Source organism: Piliocolobus tephrosceles, chromosome 15 (genome assembly GCF_002776525.5).
Source record: "Piliocolobus tephrosceles isolate RC106 chromosome 15, ASM277652v3, whole genome shotgun sequence".
Lineage (NCBI taxonomy): Eukaryota > Metazoa > Chordata > Mammalia > Primates > Cercopithecidae > Piliocolobus > Piliocolobus tephrosceles.
In genome coordinates this window covers 80,700,324-80,720,874 of record NC_045448.1, presented here as the reverse complement: position 1 = coordinate 80,720,874, position 20,551 = coordinate 80,700,324, and the positions used below count along the sequence as shown (strand labels likewise).

Sequence of the window (20,551 nt, the reverse complement as noted above, 5' to 3'; positions counted from 1 at the left end):
TTCAGGCTGTGGTTCCTGGATTCATCAGGGACCACAGTCTACGTCATCTTTTCTTCCTTTATCCTTACTTGCTTTCTTGCCATTCGCTTCTCTTTCTTCCAGGTGCTCGCTGAGCGATCTTCAGAGACCAACAAACCAGAAGAAATCTCATATTTAATGTGAAACCAAAAATGGCATTCACAGCATCAGAAGCTGGTTAAGCAATAAGAATTCCCAAATAGACACAACGGAGAAACTTTCATTCTTAGTGTTCACACTGGACTTGTTAGGTCTCACATTAAGAATCACTCTTGCACCAAGAGGTAATTGAATCTGTTTGGAATTTATCCTGTCACATAGAATTGCCAGCCTCTCAAGATTGCTTTATGCTTTGGCCAGACCTTCTTGGAGGTCTGCTATGCATTAGCGTTTGGCTATAGCCAAAGGAGAGCAAATGACATTATAATATCAATAGCTGCTGTCCAGTGGCATAACAACTTTTCAGTCAGGAGCTTTTTCCCAGGGCTTTTTTTTTTTCTTTTTTTTTTTTTTATACTTTAAGTTCTAGGGTGCTTGTGCACAACGTGCAGGCTCGTCACATATGTATACATGTGTCGTGTTTGTGTGCCACACCCATCAACTCGTCATGTATACTAGGTATATCTCCTAATGCTATCCTTCCCCCCCACCCCTCACAATAGGACCCAATGTGTGATGTTCCCCTTCCTGTGTCCAAGTGATCTCAATGTTCAATTCCCACCTATGAATAAGAACATGTGGTATTTGGTTTTCTGTTCTTGCGATAGTTTGCTGAGAATGATGGTTTCCAGCTGCCTCCATGTTCCTACAAAGGACACAAACTCATCCTTTTTTATGGCTGCATAGTATTCCACGGTGTATATGTGCCACATTTTCTTAATCCGGTCTGTCACTGATGGACATTTGGGTTGATTCCAAGTCTTTGCTATTGTGAATAGTGCTGCAATAAACATACATGTGCATGTGTCTTTATAGCAGCATGACTTATGATCCTTTGGGTATATACCCAGTAATGGGATGGCTGGGTCAAATGGTATTTCTAGTTCTAGATCCTTGAGGAATTGCCACACTGTTTTCCACAATGGATGAACTAGTTTACAGTTCCACCAACAGTGTAAAAGTGTTCCTATTTCTCCACATCCTCTCCAGCACCTGTTGTTTCCTGATTTTTTAATGATTGCCATTCTAACTGGTGTGAGATGGTATCTCATTGTGGTTTTGATTTGCATTTCTCTGATGGCAAGTGATGATGAGCATTTTTTCATGTGTCTGTTGGCTGTATGAATGTCTTCTTTTGAGAAGTGTCTGTTCATATCCTTTGCCCACTTTTTCATGGGGTTGTTTTTTTCTTATAAATTTGATTGAGTTCTTTATAGGTTCTGGATATTAGCCCTTTGTCAGATGAGTAGATTGTAAAATTTTCCTCCCATTCTGTAGGTTGCCTGTTCACTCCAATGGTAGTTTCTTTTGCTGTGCAGAAGCTCTTTAGTTCAATTAGATCCCATTTGTCAATTTTGGCTTTTGTTGCCGTTGCTTTTGGTGTTTTAGACATGAAGTCCTTGCCCATGCCTATGTCCTGAATGGTATTACCTAGGTTTTCTTCTAGGGTTTTTATGGTTTTAGGTCTAACATTTAAGTCTCTAACCCATCTTGAATTAATTTTCATATAAGGAGTAAGGAAAGTTCTGGCTAGGGCAATCAGGCAAGAGAAAGAAATAAAGGGTAATCAGTTAGGAAAAGAAGAAGTCAAATTGTCCCTGTTTGCAGATGACATGATTGTATATTTAGAAAACCCCACTGTCTCAGCCCAAAATCTCCTTAAGCTGATAACCAACTTCAACAAAGTCTCAGGATATAAAATCAATGTGCAAAAATCACAAGCATTCTTATACACCAGTAATAGACAAACAGAGAGCCAAATCATGAATGAACTCCCATTCACAATAGCTTCAAAGAGAATAAAATACCTAGGAATCCAACTTACAAGGGATGGAAAGGACCTCTTCAAGGAGAACTACAAACCACTGCTCAGTGAAATAAAAGAGGACACAAACAAATGGAAGAACATACCATGATCATGGATAGGAAGAATCAATATTGTGAAAATGACCATACTGCCCAATGTAATTTATAGATTCAATGCCATCCCCATCAAGCTACCAACGACCTGCTTCACAGAATTGGAAAAAAACTGCTTTAAAGTTCATATGGAACCAAAAAAGACCCCACATTGCCAACACAATCCTAAGCCAAAAGAACAAAGCTGGAGGCATCACGCTGCCTGGCTTCAAACTATACTACAAGGCTACAGTAACCAGAACAGCATGGTACTGGTACCAAAACAGAGATATAGACCAATGGAACAGAACAGAGCCCTCAGAAATAATACCACACATCTACAGCCATCTGATCTTTGACAAACCTGACAAAAACAAGAAATGGGGAAAAGATTCCCTATTTAATAAATGGTGCTGGGAAAATTGGCTAGCCATAAGTAGAAAGCTGACACTGGATTCTTTTCTAGGGAATAGCTTCACAGCTGAATTTGGATGAAACATGTCTGGCCAACACGACTATTTTTTTTTTTTTTTTTGAGACGGAGTCTCACTCTGTCACCCCGAGCTGGAGTGCAGTGGCCGGATCTCAGCTCACTGCAAGCTCCGCCTCCCGGGTTTATGCCATTCTCCTGCCTCAGCCTCCGGAGTAGCTGGGACTACAGGCGCCCGCCACCTCGCCCAGCTAGTTTTTTGTATTTTTTAGTAGAGACGGGGTTTCACTGTGTTAGCCAGGATGGTCTCGATCTCCTGACCTCGTGATCCGCCCGTCTCGGCCTCCCAAAGTGCTGGGATTACACCAATACGACTATTAAGAGGGGTAGGAGAAGAAGAAAACTAGCATTTATGAGTGCCTACTATAGATTAGACACATATAAATGTTTATCCCACAAAATTACTACCATCTTGGAGTCAGCATTATTATCTCCTTTTATAGATGAAGAAACAGAGGCACAAAAGGCAAAGTTATTTGGTAAGATTCAAACACAAGCTTGTTCTCTGCCCTATGCGATGCTGTCCCATCATTGTTTAGCATGGCCAATGTAACCAGGGCAATCCACAACCGACTATTTATGTTCTCAGTTATGTTGGGTACCTGCTATTATGTGCATATGAGTAATTGTTTTTCTACAGCCTTAGCTCAATGAATTTACACAATCAGAAAAAAGACAGTATCAGAGAACATTTGGGGAAATAAAGAGTAGAACTTAATAAGTTATAGTGAATTTCCCATAATATTCTGCTGGAAAAGAAGTTCAGGAAGTACGTTGAGGACTATGGTTGAAAAATCCAAATTGATGCTTCAGAGGGAGGGGCAGTTGTTGCACGTGTGTGTGTGTGTGTGTGTGTGTGTGTGTGTGTGTGTGTAGTTTACCTCACCATTGAATCAACCTAAATCTTAGAACATTTAAGTAACTCCCTATCACATTCCCAGCAGTATAACATAGGAAACACACGAGAAGTCATAATCCTGGAGGGTGAAGTAAAGATTAGCAGTACTAACATAAGCAATCACACAGAAAACTAAAGTAGTAAATGTGTTTAAAGATTAAAGAATCAAAAGTTTTAAATAAACCACATTTCTCTAGTAAAGAGTTCACTAGATAAGTGGCCTTATTTTGGTCCCAAATTTGAAAAAGTGTAACTAATAGATAAGTGACAATCAAGATTATACTTCCCATCAATGTTAGACAATTTTGAATATCATAATCAAGTACATCAGTATTCATTATTATATTTGGTACTAATTTGAAATAAAGGTGAAATCAGACGTAAAGAATCTGTCAATCAGACCTAAAGAATCTCAAAAGCAAAAATTATTCACACTAGGAAGAAAACAAATTCTTACATTTTTCCCTGCCTTAAGAAATAACACAAGATTGGAAATACAATAATTCAGATTAAACCTGATAGGGGGTCAAAAAATCAAAATATAAATTGCAATTATAAGAAATAGTACCTCAAATTTCATTCTTTTATTTGCTCAACAATTTTTAGAGATCTTTATTTACTATTGAAATGCGCAAGAGAAAAGTAAATTGTTTGGGAATATTTCCTAAAGCAACTGTAAAAAAAATTGAAAGGTAAATGATTCTATCAGAAAATACTCCTAGATGTATAAAACCTTAGAAAAGAAAATCTGTTTAGAAGCAATATCAGAGGTGTCAATAACCTATATGAGAGGTGTCAATAACCCAGAAAGGGATTTCTGGGCAGAAAAGATGGGTCCTGGAAAGTGAAGCAGTATAGCTCAGGAAGCAGCGAAGACTATGTTGTCTATGATGACGCCTAACCTGGTCCCCAAGCACCCAGCAGAACCAGCCTCGACTCACCACCCTACCTTGTACTCCTTTTCCTATAAGCTCACATGTATTGCATCCATCTTTATCACCATCCCAGGGGTAGGGATGGTTTTAAGAATTAACTGGACTTGCATTGCATAACATTACTCTTCAAAAGGTTGCCACAGGTAGACTAAACACTTTTTGAAGGATGACTACACACTATCCATATTTGTATCCCTTGGATTTGAGCCCATAGTACATAAATAAATTGTAGTACGTTTACAGGGATTTAAGAACCCACTGGAGTGTTTCTTAATGCTCTGTTTGGCCACCAGATGTCAGTGTATGATAAAGAATGCTGGAACACTGCTGCTTGTTTCTAGTTAGAAAGAATTGAAAAGGCAGTTTTGATGAGTTTAATTTGCCAGTGAAAAAGAATAAATAAATTTGGCAGGTACTCCACTGGGAGAAGATATGGTGAACAGGTGAGGATTTCTGGTTCCCACTAAGCATCAGTTACTGATACCATGCCCTAAAGATGGAAAAGTTTTTCTCCACTTTTCAAAAAAGTATCAAAGTGTTTTTTTTTTCCTTTTTTAAGAAGTGAAAAGAGCATGCTAAGCACATAGTAGGAACTCAATTAAGCACAAACAGATTAACCTAAGTTAGAAAAATCCTAGATTTTGTGGAATTTTGTTTAAGAACATTCAAAATACGTAATATCTGCATAAATGACTAGGGATTTAACAATCATACTGATGGGAATGAAAGTAAACTAAGAGCCAGGAAAATCAATGCAAGAAAGTTATATTATGTAAAAAAAAATCAAATTTTCAAACAAATGGCTGAAAGTTCTCAAGATTTCATAATTAGACTTAGAAAATGTTTGGTTTTTTAATCAGCTAAAGCTTACTTTACAATACAAAACACTATTTCAATATATGGACATATGAAGTACAATTCTCATGACCTATTGATTCTACTTCCTCAGTATGGTTCAGATTCATCCACTTCTTCCTAATTCTACTCTATTGCTGTCCTGTAGACATTCCTAATTTCTCACGCTTATCTGTCTCCCTACTCTGCAGCTTTGCTTCTTCAAACTCATTCTCCACCCTGCAGCCACAGGGATCTTCAAAAACACAAGTCCGGGCCAGGCACTGTGGCTCACGCCTGTAATCCCAGCATTTTGGGAGGCCAAGTTGTGCAGATCACTTGAGTTCAGAAGTTCAAGACCAGTCTGGACAACATGGCGAAACCTTGTGTCTACTAAAAATACCAAAATTTGCTGGGTTGGTGGTGTGCCTGTGGTCCTATCTACTCGGGAGGCTGAGGTGGGAAGATCACTTGAGGCAGAGGTTGCAGTGAGCTGAGATCATGCCACTGCACTCCAGCCCAGGTGACAGAGTGAGACCCTGTCTCAAAAACGCAAACAAACAAACAAACAAAAACCCCACAAGTCTGACCATGCTATTTCCTTCTTTAGATCACCAGCAACTTCCTAATGCCTTCAGCATGAAGCCCAGCCACTTGCAAGGGCTGAACAGCTCTTCAGGATCTGTCTCCTGTTTGCCCACTTACACTGACTTTTCCCTATCCTCTGTACCCTAGAAATGAACACTTTATGCAGGTGTCACCCACCATACCACTGCATGCAATGATGTTCTTTCTGCCTGGGAAATATTCTCATACACACTTCATCATGTTAATTCTTACTTAGCCTTTAGATGTGGCTCATTTACCTCTTCTTCCAAGAATCATTCCACGATTTCATCTTTCCCAATACCACCCCCTTAAACACACATAGTAGGTTAGGTGGATACTATATATGTAAGTGTATGAAGCAGCATTTATGCATTGCAGCAACTATAGCTGTTTACTATTTTCTCCTTTTACATATGACACTCCTTTATTATTCTATCTCATCTGGCACTTATAAACTTTGAATGAATGATCTTAGCTATCTGGTGGCTAAACCTTATCCTAAGAGATATAAAATCCAAGGCCTAGAGATGGGCTCAGTAGCCCATGCTCACACATACTTAGTTATTTGTAGAGCTTGGAGTAGTAGCCAGATACCTGAATCCAAGTCCTGGACTCTTTCCACTGTTCTTGGTTACTTCTATTGGCCATTCAGTGGGAATCAGTTCATAGACACATAGCAGAGATAATTATAACGGAGTATTAATAGAAGGGCCATGTCATCTCAACTATTCACTGTCATTCTAATGTAATGTAAGATATAGGAAACTTACAATCTTCATGGCCTAACATGGAGGGTTGCTAGATATCTGCAGTCAAATGACCTTATAAAATATCAAAGTAGGTAAGGCCTGGGGTAAGTTTCCCTGATAAATAACTACATTGGTTGCCACAGCAAAAGTAAATATTAGAATTGAGAAGGGACAGAACAAGATGCTTAGTGAAAATTTTATTTTTCCAGGAGGCACTTATCCTTCCCTGATGTTGAAAAAATCATAAGTCAATAAAGCATATTAAGAACCCATGAGCCAGTCAGAACTCTGGTTCGTGGCCCCTTAAGGGACAGAGCTTTCACAACAGTATCTATCTGATTCTAGGAACAATAAGAATTAATTATCACAATACTCAAAAACCATAAAAGTGGCATTTGAAATGGAGGCACAACAGAAAAACTCTCACTTATTCAGAAGCCTTCAGTGTAGATCTCCTAGGTCTTGTATTTGGGCCTCTGACTTACCTATATAGCATTTCATTCTCCACTGAAAATGCACTCCAACCCTGGATCTCCAAATACTAATCTTGGGTTGTGAATCCTCTCAAAGGTCCTGCAACCTCTTAACGTCCCTTAAATGGGCTGGGAATCTGCTGTGAAATGACTGCTGCCATGTGAACTACTATGGCTGAACTTCACTCTTTGGCCTGGAGCTCCTTGAATATCTGTGTGCACCCAGAGAAGCCTACAATTGGGATAAGCTTTGGGCAGTGACCACAGAAGCATGGCCTGTGCTCCCCCAAAAGACAATTATCTCATCCTCACAGTTAGCCTACATACAATTCTTGACAGCCAGCGATGATTTTTCCTTGCATTGGTCTGAGATGCAGGTGTTGCATCATTGCTCATGTTAACATTCCAGTATTTCCATCCACTGAATACCAGATCAGAAAGAGAATTACAATTTGACCAAGAACAGAAAAAAAAAAAAAAAAAAAAAAAAATTAAAGAGAAGATGAAAAAGGGAAGAAAATGTAAGAAGGGAAAGGCAGGTAGGGAAAATTCGGTAAAAATAGGAAGGGGAACTTATGTAGAGTTGCTCTATCAGGGAAACATTTCAGCGTAATGCGGTTGAGAATACATTGTCTTATTCCTCAAGTGCAAATATTTCAATCTTACAAGAGATATTAGTGGTAACAGAAAGAAAGAGAGGCATGGTCTGTATAACAATGTGTTCCCCTCCAAAGCTGAAGTATTCAAAAACTAGAAAATAAAAGCCTATCAATTTCGTGAGAGAGTGACAGTCTCTGGAGACACTCAGGTAGAGCGCTTGGGGAGCAGCGAGGAACCGAGGTTAGCATAGAGGCTTGTGGGTTGTCAGGAAAAGAAAAGATAGCAAAACTATGAGAATATAGTAATTTTAGGAGCCTAATGCTTTATTTTCTTTTTAGGTTGTCAGAAGGTGAATGCATTTTTCTGTAGGTTGAGGAGATGGAACGAGTGGAGGAGAAACCAAATGGACAAGAACAAGAGAATTGCTAGTCAAACAAATTCCCAGGGCAAGTCGGGAGAAAGAAAGCAAATCACAAATAGAAAGCTAAAGTTAGAGGAAGTCAAGATAATGTGTACTGTCTGACTTAAAAGAAAACATTTTTAAAAGGTGAATAGCTAAAGATTATAATATACCTTTGCAAATGGTGTCAATTTTAATTTGTTACAGCAATAGCTTATATTATACATCTGTCCTGAGTCCTAAATGTTATTCTCAGATATTAAACAAATTGATACTTTATTGGGTGAAAAACTCACTCAAACTTCCTGTGGCTTATTTTCTGGCAAAATTTCTTACTGATACTTGGTGTAATACAATTATGTAATGCCAATTTAAATAATTTAACATGTTTGAGATGTTGAAGTATCTCAAAGATACTGGAAGGGAGCTTCATGAATAGTGTCAGTTTAAAGTTTTGAAAGTATCTTCGTCTACAAAAGAGGATTCCAAGAACAAGATATGGTATACTCTCTTTTCTTTAATAAAATATGGAAAATTCTGTAGGAATTGCTTTTAACATTCCTCTCTCCCACTACTGAAAGTTTGTTTTCTGGAAGTCAAAACTGACATTATGTTTTACTTCTGAGCAGTCAATACATTTTTCTTAAATCTTTTGAATATTCCTCAGTAGATAGTTTTACTGGATTAAAATTGACCATCTCAAGCTGCCACATTTAAACAGAGGCTGAGTTTTCCATTGATTATCAATTACTTTACTTTTTACTGTTTTATCATTGGAAACTCTCTTGACAGTTGCAAGTTGTTAAAATACTGCTTTTTTCCTCATTCTTTTGATTCATAAATCACTACATCAACTATTTACGTAGGTGCCAGAAAATAGGTCACCAAGCATTTAGTCACAATTATGACTACTCAGATAGAAATCAATCCTGTAATTTTAGACAAATAAATGTGAAAATACTATTTTTATCTGGTTTCTAATCAACTATAAAATGTTAAGCCACTTCTGTATCCAGCCTCCCATAAAACTGGGTTTGACACACTCGTGACTATTAATATGAAGTGTGTTTCAAATCCAATTTTTGGAGGGTGGGATCAAGATGGCCAACTAGAAACAGAGGCCATCGGAGGCTCTCACTGAAAAGTAACCTAATAAGCATGTGAATCCTTCACCAGAACTGAAGTATCAGGTTTTCTCATCAGAACTGACTAGTTGGCTGGCGTGATCCACGGAGGGGAAGAGCAGTGTGGTGCGGCCCACCTGAGAGCCACACGGGGCATGGGAGCCCCCACCCCCGAGCCAAGGGAGGCAGTGAGTGACCATGTAACACAGCCGGGAAAACTGTGCTTTTTTCATGGAAATGTGCAACCCACGGATCAGAAGACCCTACTCACAAACCCATGCTATGGGCACCTAGCATCCCAACCCCAGAGCTACGGAGATTCTCAGCAGCCTCTCAGCTGGAACCTGCTGAAGCCTGCCAAGCTCCCAGGGGGAGGAGTGACCAGCAGCACAGCTGTGGCTGCCTGCTGTCTAAGCCATTTATGCCCCTTGGTGGAAGGACAGCAGCCAGACCTGGGAGGCACAACTGCCTAACATGCTAAGCTCCCTGGGTGGGGGAAGGGCAGCATCCATTCCTATAGCTCCAGGCCATGCTTTTCCCCTGCTGGAGCCAGGAAGGCTGGAGAGTTTAGTCCCAAGACTTGTCCCTCATAGCCCAACAAACTAGCTGTGGCAGACTGCTACCAGAGTGCCTCCTCAGGCCTGAACCTGACCCATTCATCCTCACTGGGTGGGGCTTCCCTGCAGCAACTCCAATAACTCCAGCCAGAGGCTCAGGGACAGAAAATGGATCTCCCTGGGCCTGAGTCCCTAGGGGAAGGGGTGGCCTCAGTCTCTGCGGACCAGCAGGCTCAGCCTTTCTTCCAGGTAGTTCTGAGGAATCTGGGCAGCCCAAACAAGTGGGTTTCTCCCTAGCGAAACACACTCCCTCCACCAAGGGACAGTCAAAGTGATTCGTTAAATGGGTCCTATTTCCCATGCCACCCAACTGGGTGAGACTCTCCAACAATAGGGTTGTCAGACACCCTATACAGGAGTGATCCTACTGGCATCAGATTGGTGATCCTCGAGGTCAGAGATCCCAGAAGAAGGAGCAGGCATCCATCTTTGCTGTTCTCCAGTCTCCTTGAGTGACATCTCCAGGCATGGGATCAAACCAGATGAATAGGGTCTGAAGTGAACCCCCAGCAAACCACAGTAGCCCTACAGAAGAGGGAGCTGGCCATTGGAAAACAAACAAACAAACAGAAAGCAACAACAACAGCATAAACAACAACAAAAAAGGCCCCATCAAAAACCTCATCCAAGGGTCAGCAGCCTCAAAGATCATAACTAGACAAACTCGTGAAGATGAGAAACGATCAATGAAAAAATGCTGAAAATCCAAAAGGCCAGAGTGCCTTTTCTCCTCCAAATGATGGCGATGCCTCTACAGCAAGGGTGCAGAACTGGACGGATGATGAGATGAATAAATTCACAGAAGTAGGCTTCAGAAGATGGGTAATAAAAAACTATGCTGAGCTAAAGGAGCATGTTCTAACCCAAGGCAAAGAAGCTAAGAGCCTTAATAAAAGGTCAGAGGAGCTGCTAACTAGAATAACGAGTTTAGAAAGGAACATAAATCACCTGCTGGAGCTGAAAAACACAGCACAAGAACTTTGTGTCGCATGCACAAATACCAATAGCTGAATCAACCAAGTGGAAGAAAGGATATCAGAGTTGGAAGACTACCTTGCTCAAATAAAGTATTCTTTTTTCTCTAGTCTTGCATGCAGACAAGACTAGAGAAAAAAATGAATGAAAAGGAATGAACAAAGCCTCCAAGAAATATGGGACTTTGTAAAAAGACCGAACCTACAATTAATTAGAGTACCCGAAAGAGACAGGGAGAATGGAAACAAGCTGGAAAACACACTTCAGGATATTATCCAGGAGAACTTCTCCAACCTAGCAAGAAAGGCCAACATGCAAATTCAGGAAATATCGAAAATACCACTAAGATACTCCATGAGAAGATCAACTCCAAGATACATAATCATCAGATTCTCCAAGGTCAAAATGAAGGAAAAAATGTTAAGGGTAGCCAGAGAGAAAGGTCAGGTCACCTACAAAGGGAAGTCCATCAGACTAACAGCAGACTCCTCAGCAGAAACTCTACAAGCCAGAAGAGATTGGTGTCCCATATTTAACATTCTTAAAGAAAATAATTTTCAACCCAGAATTTCATATCCAGCCAAACTAAGCTTCATAAGCAAAGGAGAAATAAAATTCTTTACAGACAAGCAAATGCTGAGAGATTTTGTTACCACCAGGCCTGCCTTGCAAAAGCTCCTGAAAGGGGCACTAAATATGGAAAGGAAACCCAGTACCAGCCACTGTAAAAACACACCAAAATATAAAGGCCAATGACTCTATGAAGAAACTGTATCAACTAGTGTGCAAAAGAACCAAACAGCATCATGATGACAGGATCAAATTCACACATAAAAATATTAACTTTAAATTTAAATGGGCTAAATGGTCCAATTAAAAGACACAGACTGGCAAATTGAATGAAGAGTCAAGGCTCATCAGTGTGCTGTATTCAGGAGACCCATCTCACATGCAAAGACACACATAGGCTCGAAATAAAGGAATGGTGGAAAATGTACCAAGCAAGTGGAAAGCAAAAAAAGCAGGGGTTGCAATCCTAGTCTTTGACAAAACAGACTTTAAACCTACAAAGATCAAAAAAGACAAAGAAGGGCATTACATAATGGTAAAGGGAACAATTCGACAAGAAAAGCTAACTATTCTAAATATATATGCACCCAATACAAGAGCACCGAGATTCATAAAACAACTTCTAATAAGTCTCTTTGTAGGTCTCTACACACAGTAATAGTGAGAGACTTTAACACCCCACTGTCAATATTAGACAGATCAATAAGACAGAAAATTAACAAAGATATTCAGGACTGAACTCGGCTCTGGATCAAGTGTACCTAATAGACATCTACAGAACTCTCTACCCCAAATCAACAGAATATGCATTCTCCTCAGTGCCACATGGCACTGATTACAAAATTGACCACATAATTGGAAGTAAAACACTTCTTGTCAAATGCAAAAGAACTGAAATCATAATAGTCTCTCAGACCACAGTGCAATCAATTTAGAATTCAAGATTAAGAAACTCACTGAAAACCATGCAATTACATGGAAATTGAACAACCTACTCCTGAAGGACTCCTGGGGAAATAATGAAATTAAGGCAGAAATCAAGATGTTCTTTGAAACCAAAGAGCAGAGACAATGTACCAGAATCTCTGGAACACAGCTAAAGCAGTGTTAAGAAGGAAATTTATAGCACTAAATGCCCACATCAGAAAACTAGAAAGATCTCAAGTTGACACACTAACATCAGAATTAAAATAGCTAGAGAGGCATGAGCATATTAATCCAATAGCTAGCAGAAGACAAGAAATAACTAAGATCAGAGCAGAATCGAAGGCAATAGAGACACAAAAAAAAACCCTCCAAAAAAGCAATGAATCCAGGAGCTAATTTTTTGAAAAAAACAAAAACAAAAACAAAAAGAAACAAAATAGATAAACCACTAGCTAGACTAATAAAGAAGAAAAGAGAGCAGAATCAAATAGACATAATAAAAAATTATAAAGGGGATATCACCATTGACCCCACAGAAATACAAACTACCATCAGAAAATACTGTATTTCAAATATATAGTATAGTATATAAATACTATATGAACTCCTCTATGCAAATCAACTAGAAAATCTAGAAGAAATGGATAAATTCCTGGACACATACAGTCTCCCAAGTCTAAACCAGGAAGAAGTAAAGTTACTGAATAGACCAATAACAAGTTCTGAAATTGAAGCAGTAATTAATAGCCTACCAACCAAAAAAAGCCCAGGACCAGATAGATTCACAGCTGAATTCTACCACAGATACAAAGAGAAGATGGTGCCATTCCTTCTGGAACTATTCCAAACAACTGAAAGGGAAGGACTCCTCCCTCACTCATTTTATGGAGCCAGCATCATCCTGATACTGAAACTGGGAAGAGACACAATAAAAAAAGAAAACTTCATGCCAATATCCATGATGAACATCAAAGCGAAAATCCTCAATCAAATACTGGCCAACCAAATCCAGCAGCACATAAAAATCTTATCCTCTACAATCAAGTCAGCTTCATCCCTGGGATGCAAAGCTGGTTCAACACAGACAAATCAATAAGCGTAATCCATCACATAAACAGACCCAAAGACAAAACCACATGATTATCTCAATAGATGCAGAAAAGGCCTTTGACAAATTCAACATCCCTTCACGTTATAAACTCTCAATAAACTAAGTATTGATGGAACATACCTCAAAATAACAAGAGCTATTCATGACAAACCCACAACCAATATCATATTGAATGGACAAAAGCTAGAAGCACTCCCTTTGAAAATCGATACAAGAGAAAGATGCCCTCTCTCACCACTCCTATTCAATATGGTATTAGAAATTCTGGACAGGGCAATCAGGCAAGATAAAGAAATAAAGCGTATTCAAATAGGAAGATAGGAAGTCAAATTTTCTCTGTTTGCAGATGACATGATTGTATCTTAAGAATACCCCATCATGTCAGCCCAGAAACTCTCTAAACTGATAAGCAACTTCAGCAAAGTCTCAGGATACAAAATCTATGTGCAAAAATCACAAGCATTCCTTTACATCAATAATAGACAAGCAGACAGCCAAATCATGAATGAACTCCCATTCACAAAAGCTACAAAGATAATAAACTACCTAGGAATACAGATAACAAGGATGTGAAGGACCTCTTCAAGGAGAACTATAAACCACTGCTCAAGGAATTAAGACAGGACACAAAAAAATGGAAAAACATTCCATCCTCATGAATAGGAAGAATCAATATTGTGAAAATGGCCATACTGCCCAAAGTAATTTACAGATTAAATGCTACTTCCATCAAACTTCCATTGACATTCTTCACAGAATTAGAAAAAACAACTACTTTAAATTTCATATGGAATTAAAGAAGACCCTGTATAGCCAAGATAATCCTAAGCAAAAAGAACAAAGCCGGAGGCATCAAGCTACCTGACATCAAACTATACTACAAGGCTACAGTAACCAAAACAGCATGGTACTGGTCCCAAAACAGACAGATAGACCAATGGAACAGAAGAGAGACCTCAGAAATGACACCATATATCTACATCCATCTGATCTTCGACAAACCTGACAAAAACAAGCAATGGAGAAATAATCTCCTATTCAATAAATGGTGCTGGGAAAACTGGCTAGTCATATGCAGAAAACTAAAACTGGACCCCTTCCTTAAACCTTATGCAAAAACTAACTCAAGATGGATTAAAGACTTAAATGTAAAACCCAAAACCATAAAAACCTTAGAAGAAAACCTGGGCAATACCATTCAGGAAATAGGCATGGGCAAAGACTTCATGATGAAAACACCAAAAGCAATTGCAACAAAAGCCACCATTGACAAATGGTGTCTAATTAAACTAAAGAGCTTCTGCACAGCAAAAGAATCATCAGAATGAACAGGCAATCTACAGAATGTGAGAAATTTTTTGCAATCCACTCATCTGACAAAAGTCTAATATTCAGAATTTACCAGGAACTTAAATTTACAAAAACAAACAACCCCGTCAAAAAGTGGGCAAAGGATATGAACAGACACTTCTCAAAAGAAGATGTTTATGTGGCCAACAAACATATGAAAAAAAGCTCAACATCACTGATTATTAGAGAAATGCAAATCAAAACCACAATGAGATACCATCTCAGGCCAGTCAGAATGGCGATTATTAAAAAGTCAAGAATACATAGATGCTGTAGATGCAATTGATGCTAGCAAGGCTGTGGAGAAACAGGAATGCTTTTACACTGTTGGGGGGAATGTAAATTAGTTCAACCATTGTGGAAGGCAGTATGGCAATTCCTCACAGAAATAGAACCAGAAATACCATTTGACCCAGCAATCCCATTACTGGGTATATACCCAAAGGAATATAAATCTTTCTACTATAAAGTCACATTCACACGTATGTTTACTGCAGCACTATTTACAATGGCAAAGTTATGGAACCAACCCAAATGCCTACCAATGATAGACTGGATAAAGAAAATATGCTACATATACTCCATGGAATACTATGTAGCCATAAAAAGAAATTATATCATGTCCTTTGCAGGGACGTGGATGAAGCTGGAAGCCATCATCCTCAGCAAACTAACACAGGAACAGAAAACCAAACACCACATGTTCTCATTCCTAAGTGGGAGCTGAGCAATGAGAACACATTGACACAGGGAGGGGAACAACACACACCAGGGCCTGCTGGGGGTGGGGGCGAGGGGAGGGGACTTAGTGGATGGGTCAATAGGTGCAGCAAATCACCATGGCACATGTAAACCTAGATAACAAACCTGCACATTCTGCACATATATCCTGGAACTTAAAGTTAAAAAAAATCAATTTTAGGGCATACTAGCTATGCTGACTATGAAAATATATTTTGCATTTTTATGGTTCCTTTTACTTCAGCATTTCAAAGACGTTAAACGTATTTAAATTTTCATTATATGAGAAAGGTATTATACAAAGTATCAGTAAGAGATTTTGCCAGAAAAGTAAGCAACAGGAAGTCTGAGTGAGTTTTTCACCCAATGAAATATCAATTTGTTTAATATCTGAGAATGGTATTTAGGACTCATGACAGATGTCCATGAATTCAAAATCAATTTCAAGTTAGCATGCCTGAGAAATTAAAAAAAAAAAAAAAAAACAGTATTCATCATATAGCTATGGAACAGAAATTTATAATTTAGTCACAAAATAAAGAGAAATGGTATATTATTTTAATGAGAAAATTTCAAATATCATTAACTACTGTCTAGGTTTGCTGATGTCAGAAGTGATGGAAAATCTACAGTAGATGAATCACATTATAGTCTATAAATTCAACACTAATTTGCTAGCATTACTACTTTTGAGAAAGTGCTGAAATTAAATTGCATTTATTAAATGACAATTGTTAGGGAACCACATCAAATGTGATTGTTCAAAATTGCAATTCAGACAGCTGCTCCACATTTTGACTTTTGTTGACCTCTAAGAAGTAAAATGTTGACCATTAGATAATGCTTTAGGTAATTCTCATAGCTTGAGAAACAGTACACATTTAATAAGAATATATTATCTCATTAATATACTAAGCTAATATAAATATAATTTTTATTTATGTAATATACTTAGTTAATATTATAAGTCATATAATTAGTTAATATAGAAGTTTAAAGTTAACAAAACATGGTGACTTATTTACCATATTATGCTTTATATCTTAATTTTTTCCAACTGTTTCAAATATATCATGTTTTATAAAAAACACCTTTGATGGTTATATTCCTGTGTTAAATTTCCAAAGCCTTATTTGTCCAGCATGAGCAGATAACACTTTTGGGGGGAAAAAAAAACTTTGAACATTCAACATGTTGACATACTTTGCTAACAGATTTTCCCCACATGACCTCAAGTTTGATTTTTATGAATGAAAGCCTTTTGCACTGTTGCAGTGATGCATCGCTTGTTACATTAATTGGGGATAAAAGGTCCTTTTAATGAAAATGGTCTGGAAACAAAAGACAGCATGGGGAAGCAGGAGCTGTCACACTCTCAGACAGAAGGTGGCAGCAGCTGAAGGTCCTGAACTGTTCACAGGCCTTCTCCCTGTGCTTCATATTTTCACTCTTAACCAGCTCCTCACTTAGGTTTTGTTGTTTATTTTTGAATATAAAATAAACTATAACTAGAATAATGTGACAGTGTCAAAATCTGACTAAATAATCCATACTTAGCTAATTTTAATAAACATCAATTTATACAATAATTTTGTATTTGAGATTATGTTTTTTTATTGTTTTATGGATGAGTTCATTTGTGTCTCAATACACACTTTTAAAATTAATGTAGCATTATGTTTTAATATCTGTGTTTATCACTTGCTCATTTACTTTTCCCTGGAATATGGGCTCATTCATTCTTTATTCTAGAATATAAAAAAAAAAAGACACATAAAAAAAAAAATCCTTTATCACTCCTCTGTCAAGTTCCAAAAGAATCTTCTTAGAATTTGTATTGGGATTGCTTGAACATTATGAAAATTGATAGGATCAATAGTTCTACTGAAGATCATGATATCATTTACTCAGGAGTAAAACTTGTCCCTCAGTAAAGTAATATAATTTGAATTTTTAGGTCCTTCACATCTAATTAGACTTATTTCTAGCAGATATAAGAAAAAAATAAAATTAAATTAACTTTTAAAAAATCATTTGTTTTGTGAATAATATGTCTCCTCATTATTCTATTTTACATGATGAAAACTTAGAGAGTTTTATATATTTATGTTATATAAAATAAACATTATTCTAAACTCTCCCATTATTTTCTATGAATTTTTGGTTGCTTCCTGCAATTTTGTGAAGAAAATTACCTATTATTAAGTCTTCATTTCTGTAGCAAGTGCTTTAAATATATTATCATATTTAATCCTTACAATAAAAACCTTAGGAAATAATATATGGTGTGAGACACATATAACTAATTGTAGAAGTATGGGAAAGAGGAGAGACCACTGTGAAAATGGTAAGAGCTATCTGAATATGAAGTAGTAAAATTATTCCTCAATTATATCATCCATCATCTCCAAGCCTTGAACAATCATTGCTTTGCTTTTGGACCTTTTTACCAACCGCTAACTAGTTATTTCTTGCCAAAAATTCACATCAACATATTCAAAAGCAAGCTCATCATCTTTCTTCACGACCCTTACGTAACCTATTTTTCTTCTATGAATTCCTGTAACATTGTGTTTAATCAATTAAATGGTGTTTAGTGCATTCTACTTCCTTCATCTCCCCTGCAGGATTATATAACCCTGGAAAGTAGATGTTAATTATTTATAAATCTTTATAGGCTTTCATTGATCATAAGATAAATAAATTCCAACTTCTCACAAGTCCTCTGACCCGGGTGAAGCAAGGGCTTTCATCCCGGGGTGCTGATGACATGAGTGCAACCTTCTCACTCACAGTGATGCTTCACATATGGCTCAGCACAGTGAACAATCCTACAATCCTCCTTGCTTCTTCCCTCACTTTGAAACACCTCCGGAAACAGCCAGTGTAGAATGTAGGACTTTCACAGAACTGACACAGGCACTTCCCAGAGGGGCCGTTCTAAGGAAGACCAGGGTCCTGTGTGGGATCATAGGACAATGGACTTTATCACTGATATAAAACAAGAAACGGATGGCAGCTTTCCACCCAGGCACAACATAGAGGCAACATACATCTAGGCTGCCCATAACATGTGCCCCTTTAATAATAAAGATGATTGCCAAATTATGAACTATCCCTAAAATAGCCTGTAAGGTATCTCATCCTTTACCTGGAAGGAATTGGGCACTCTTAAATACAGTTGTTTTTTTTTCTTTTCTTTTCTTTTCTTTTCTTTTCTTTTCTTTTCTTTTTCCTTTTTTTTTTTTCTTTCCCCTCCGAGACGGCGTTTCACTGTTGTTGCCCAGGCTGGAGTGCAATGACACGATCTCGGTGCACCACAACCTCCGCCTCCCGAGTTTAAGCGATTCTCCTGCCTCAGCCTCCCAAGTAGCTGGGATTACTGGTATGCACCACCACGCCCGGCTAATTTTTTTATATTTTTAATAGAGACGGGGTTTCTCCATGTTCAAACTCATGACCTCAGGTGATCCTCCCTAAGTACTGGGATTACAGGCGTGAGCCACTGTGGCCACATTTTCTTTAAAGACAAGTGATAATGGCTCAGCCAATATATTACAGACATGCATTATGTAGTTTATCTTACTATTAAAACCTCCAAAAGAGAAAAATCAATGTAAATTATTGTAGTGGCCCTTCATCCCCAACACACTTTTCTTTTTTTTCGTCAGCACCAGCGCCCACCCCTCTGTGTACCTCACCAGGATGCTTACGTCAAACTCGTTAAGAGCCGCAGCCAGCTCGCCAATGCCCGTGTGGCCTTTGGCTTCGTCAGTGGGCGAGGTAGCTTGAGCAGCATTGGAGATGCCAGCGATGGCCTCCTGGACTTGTTTGAACACATAATCTCGGTTGGCTCTAGTAGCGGCAACATCTGGGTGGCGGAGAAATGCTTGAGAGGCAGTGTACAGCATTGTGGCATTCTTCTTCAGAGCCCCTCGGGCGGCTGCCATCTCATCTCGACAATGAGGATCCTTCAGCTCCTGTGTGTGTAACACATGAAAGCTGTCACATACATGAAATTTGCATGGAAATATTTGCAACAGAGCTTGGAGTCACAGACTCTTAGTAACACACTGAACTTCAGAAACCCTTGTGCTGTTTCTAGCTGCCAGGCCTTTGCATATACTGTTTTGTTTGTTTGTTTTATAGAGACAGAGTCTGGCTCTATCACCTAGGTTGGAGTACAGTGGTATCATCAAAGCTCACTGTAGCCTCCATCTCCTGGGCCCAAGTGATCCTCCCTCTTCAATCTTTTAAGTGGCTAGAACTACAGGTGCATGCTTCCACACCTGGCTAGCTAAAAAAAAAAAAAGAAAAAAAAAATTGTGGAAGTGGGGTCTGGCTATGTTGCCCAGGTGGGCCTTGAACTCCTGGCCTCAAAGGAATCTCCCACCTCTGCTTCCCAAAGTGCTGGAATTACAGCCATGAGTGACCACGACTGGCTTACTGTCCCTTTTATGTGAAATGCCTGAGCTTTCCTCCTCTGCCCTACCCTTTCACTTGACAGGGCTCCACTGACTTGGCACATCCTCCACCCAACTTTCTAAGCTGTGTCCCCTTTTATCTGTTCCCACAAGACACTATTCCTCTCCTATCACTAACACTTATCCTACTTTACTGTATTATTTGAGCATATATTTTTCTTCTATAATGTGCCTCTAATGACAGCAGGGAGCCCTAGTTGTCTTATTCAGTGGCTCTTCAGTCATTAGCACAGTGGCTGGCCTATAAGAGGCATTCAATAAAATATTGCTGAAAGAATATAAAAACCAAGCCACTAACAAGGTAAGCTGATTGCATGGGCCACAGAGTAAGTTATGAACAGAGAGAAAACCTGAAAACGTCAGTCTTCTGAAGCCCTACTTGCCTCCATATTCAATTACTGTTACAAACCTGGGAAACCAAACTTCTGATTTTTGCTCAGCACATCAATGTCCCTTCATTATCATTTTCAGAATAGGGTCCTTTCTTTGTTGTTGTTGACAGCCTCTAATGGCAGCTCATCATTAAGTTTAGAGAACAGAAAATAACAGGCCAAAGATGATTTGTTTTCCTAGTTTTGGATGACAAAA

The 20,551-nt window shown here is 38.6% G+C and overlaps 1 protein-coding gene across 7 annotated transcripts in view; it reads right to left on the bottom strand.

The window, feature by feature from the left end:
- CTNNA2 (catenin alpha 2) overlaps positions 1 to 20,551 on the bottom strand; it is a 1,159,566-nt gene that overhangs the window by 764,837 nt on the left and 374,178 nt on the right. For all 7 annotated transcript variants that reach the window (XM_023224974.1, XM_023224976.1, XM_023224980.1 and 4 more), the window contains one exon: positions 19,193 to 19,459. In XM_023224974.1, the coding sequence (XP_023080742.1) occupies positions 19,193 to 19,459 (267 nt within the window). The remainder of the gene's footprint in view (positions 1 to 19,192; positions 19,460 to 20,551) is intronic.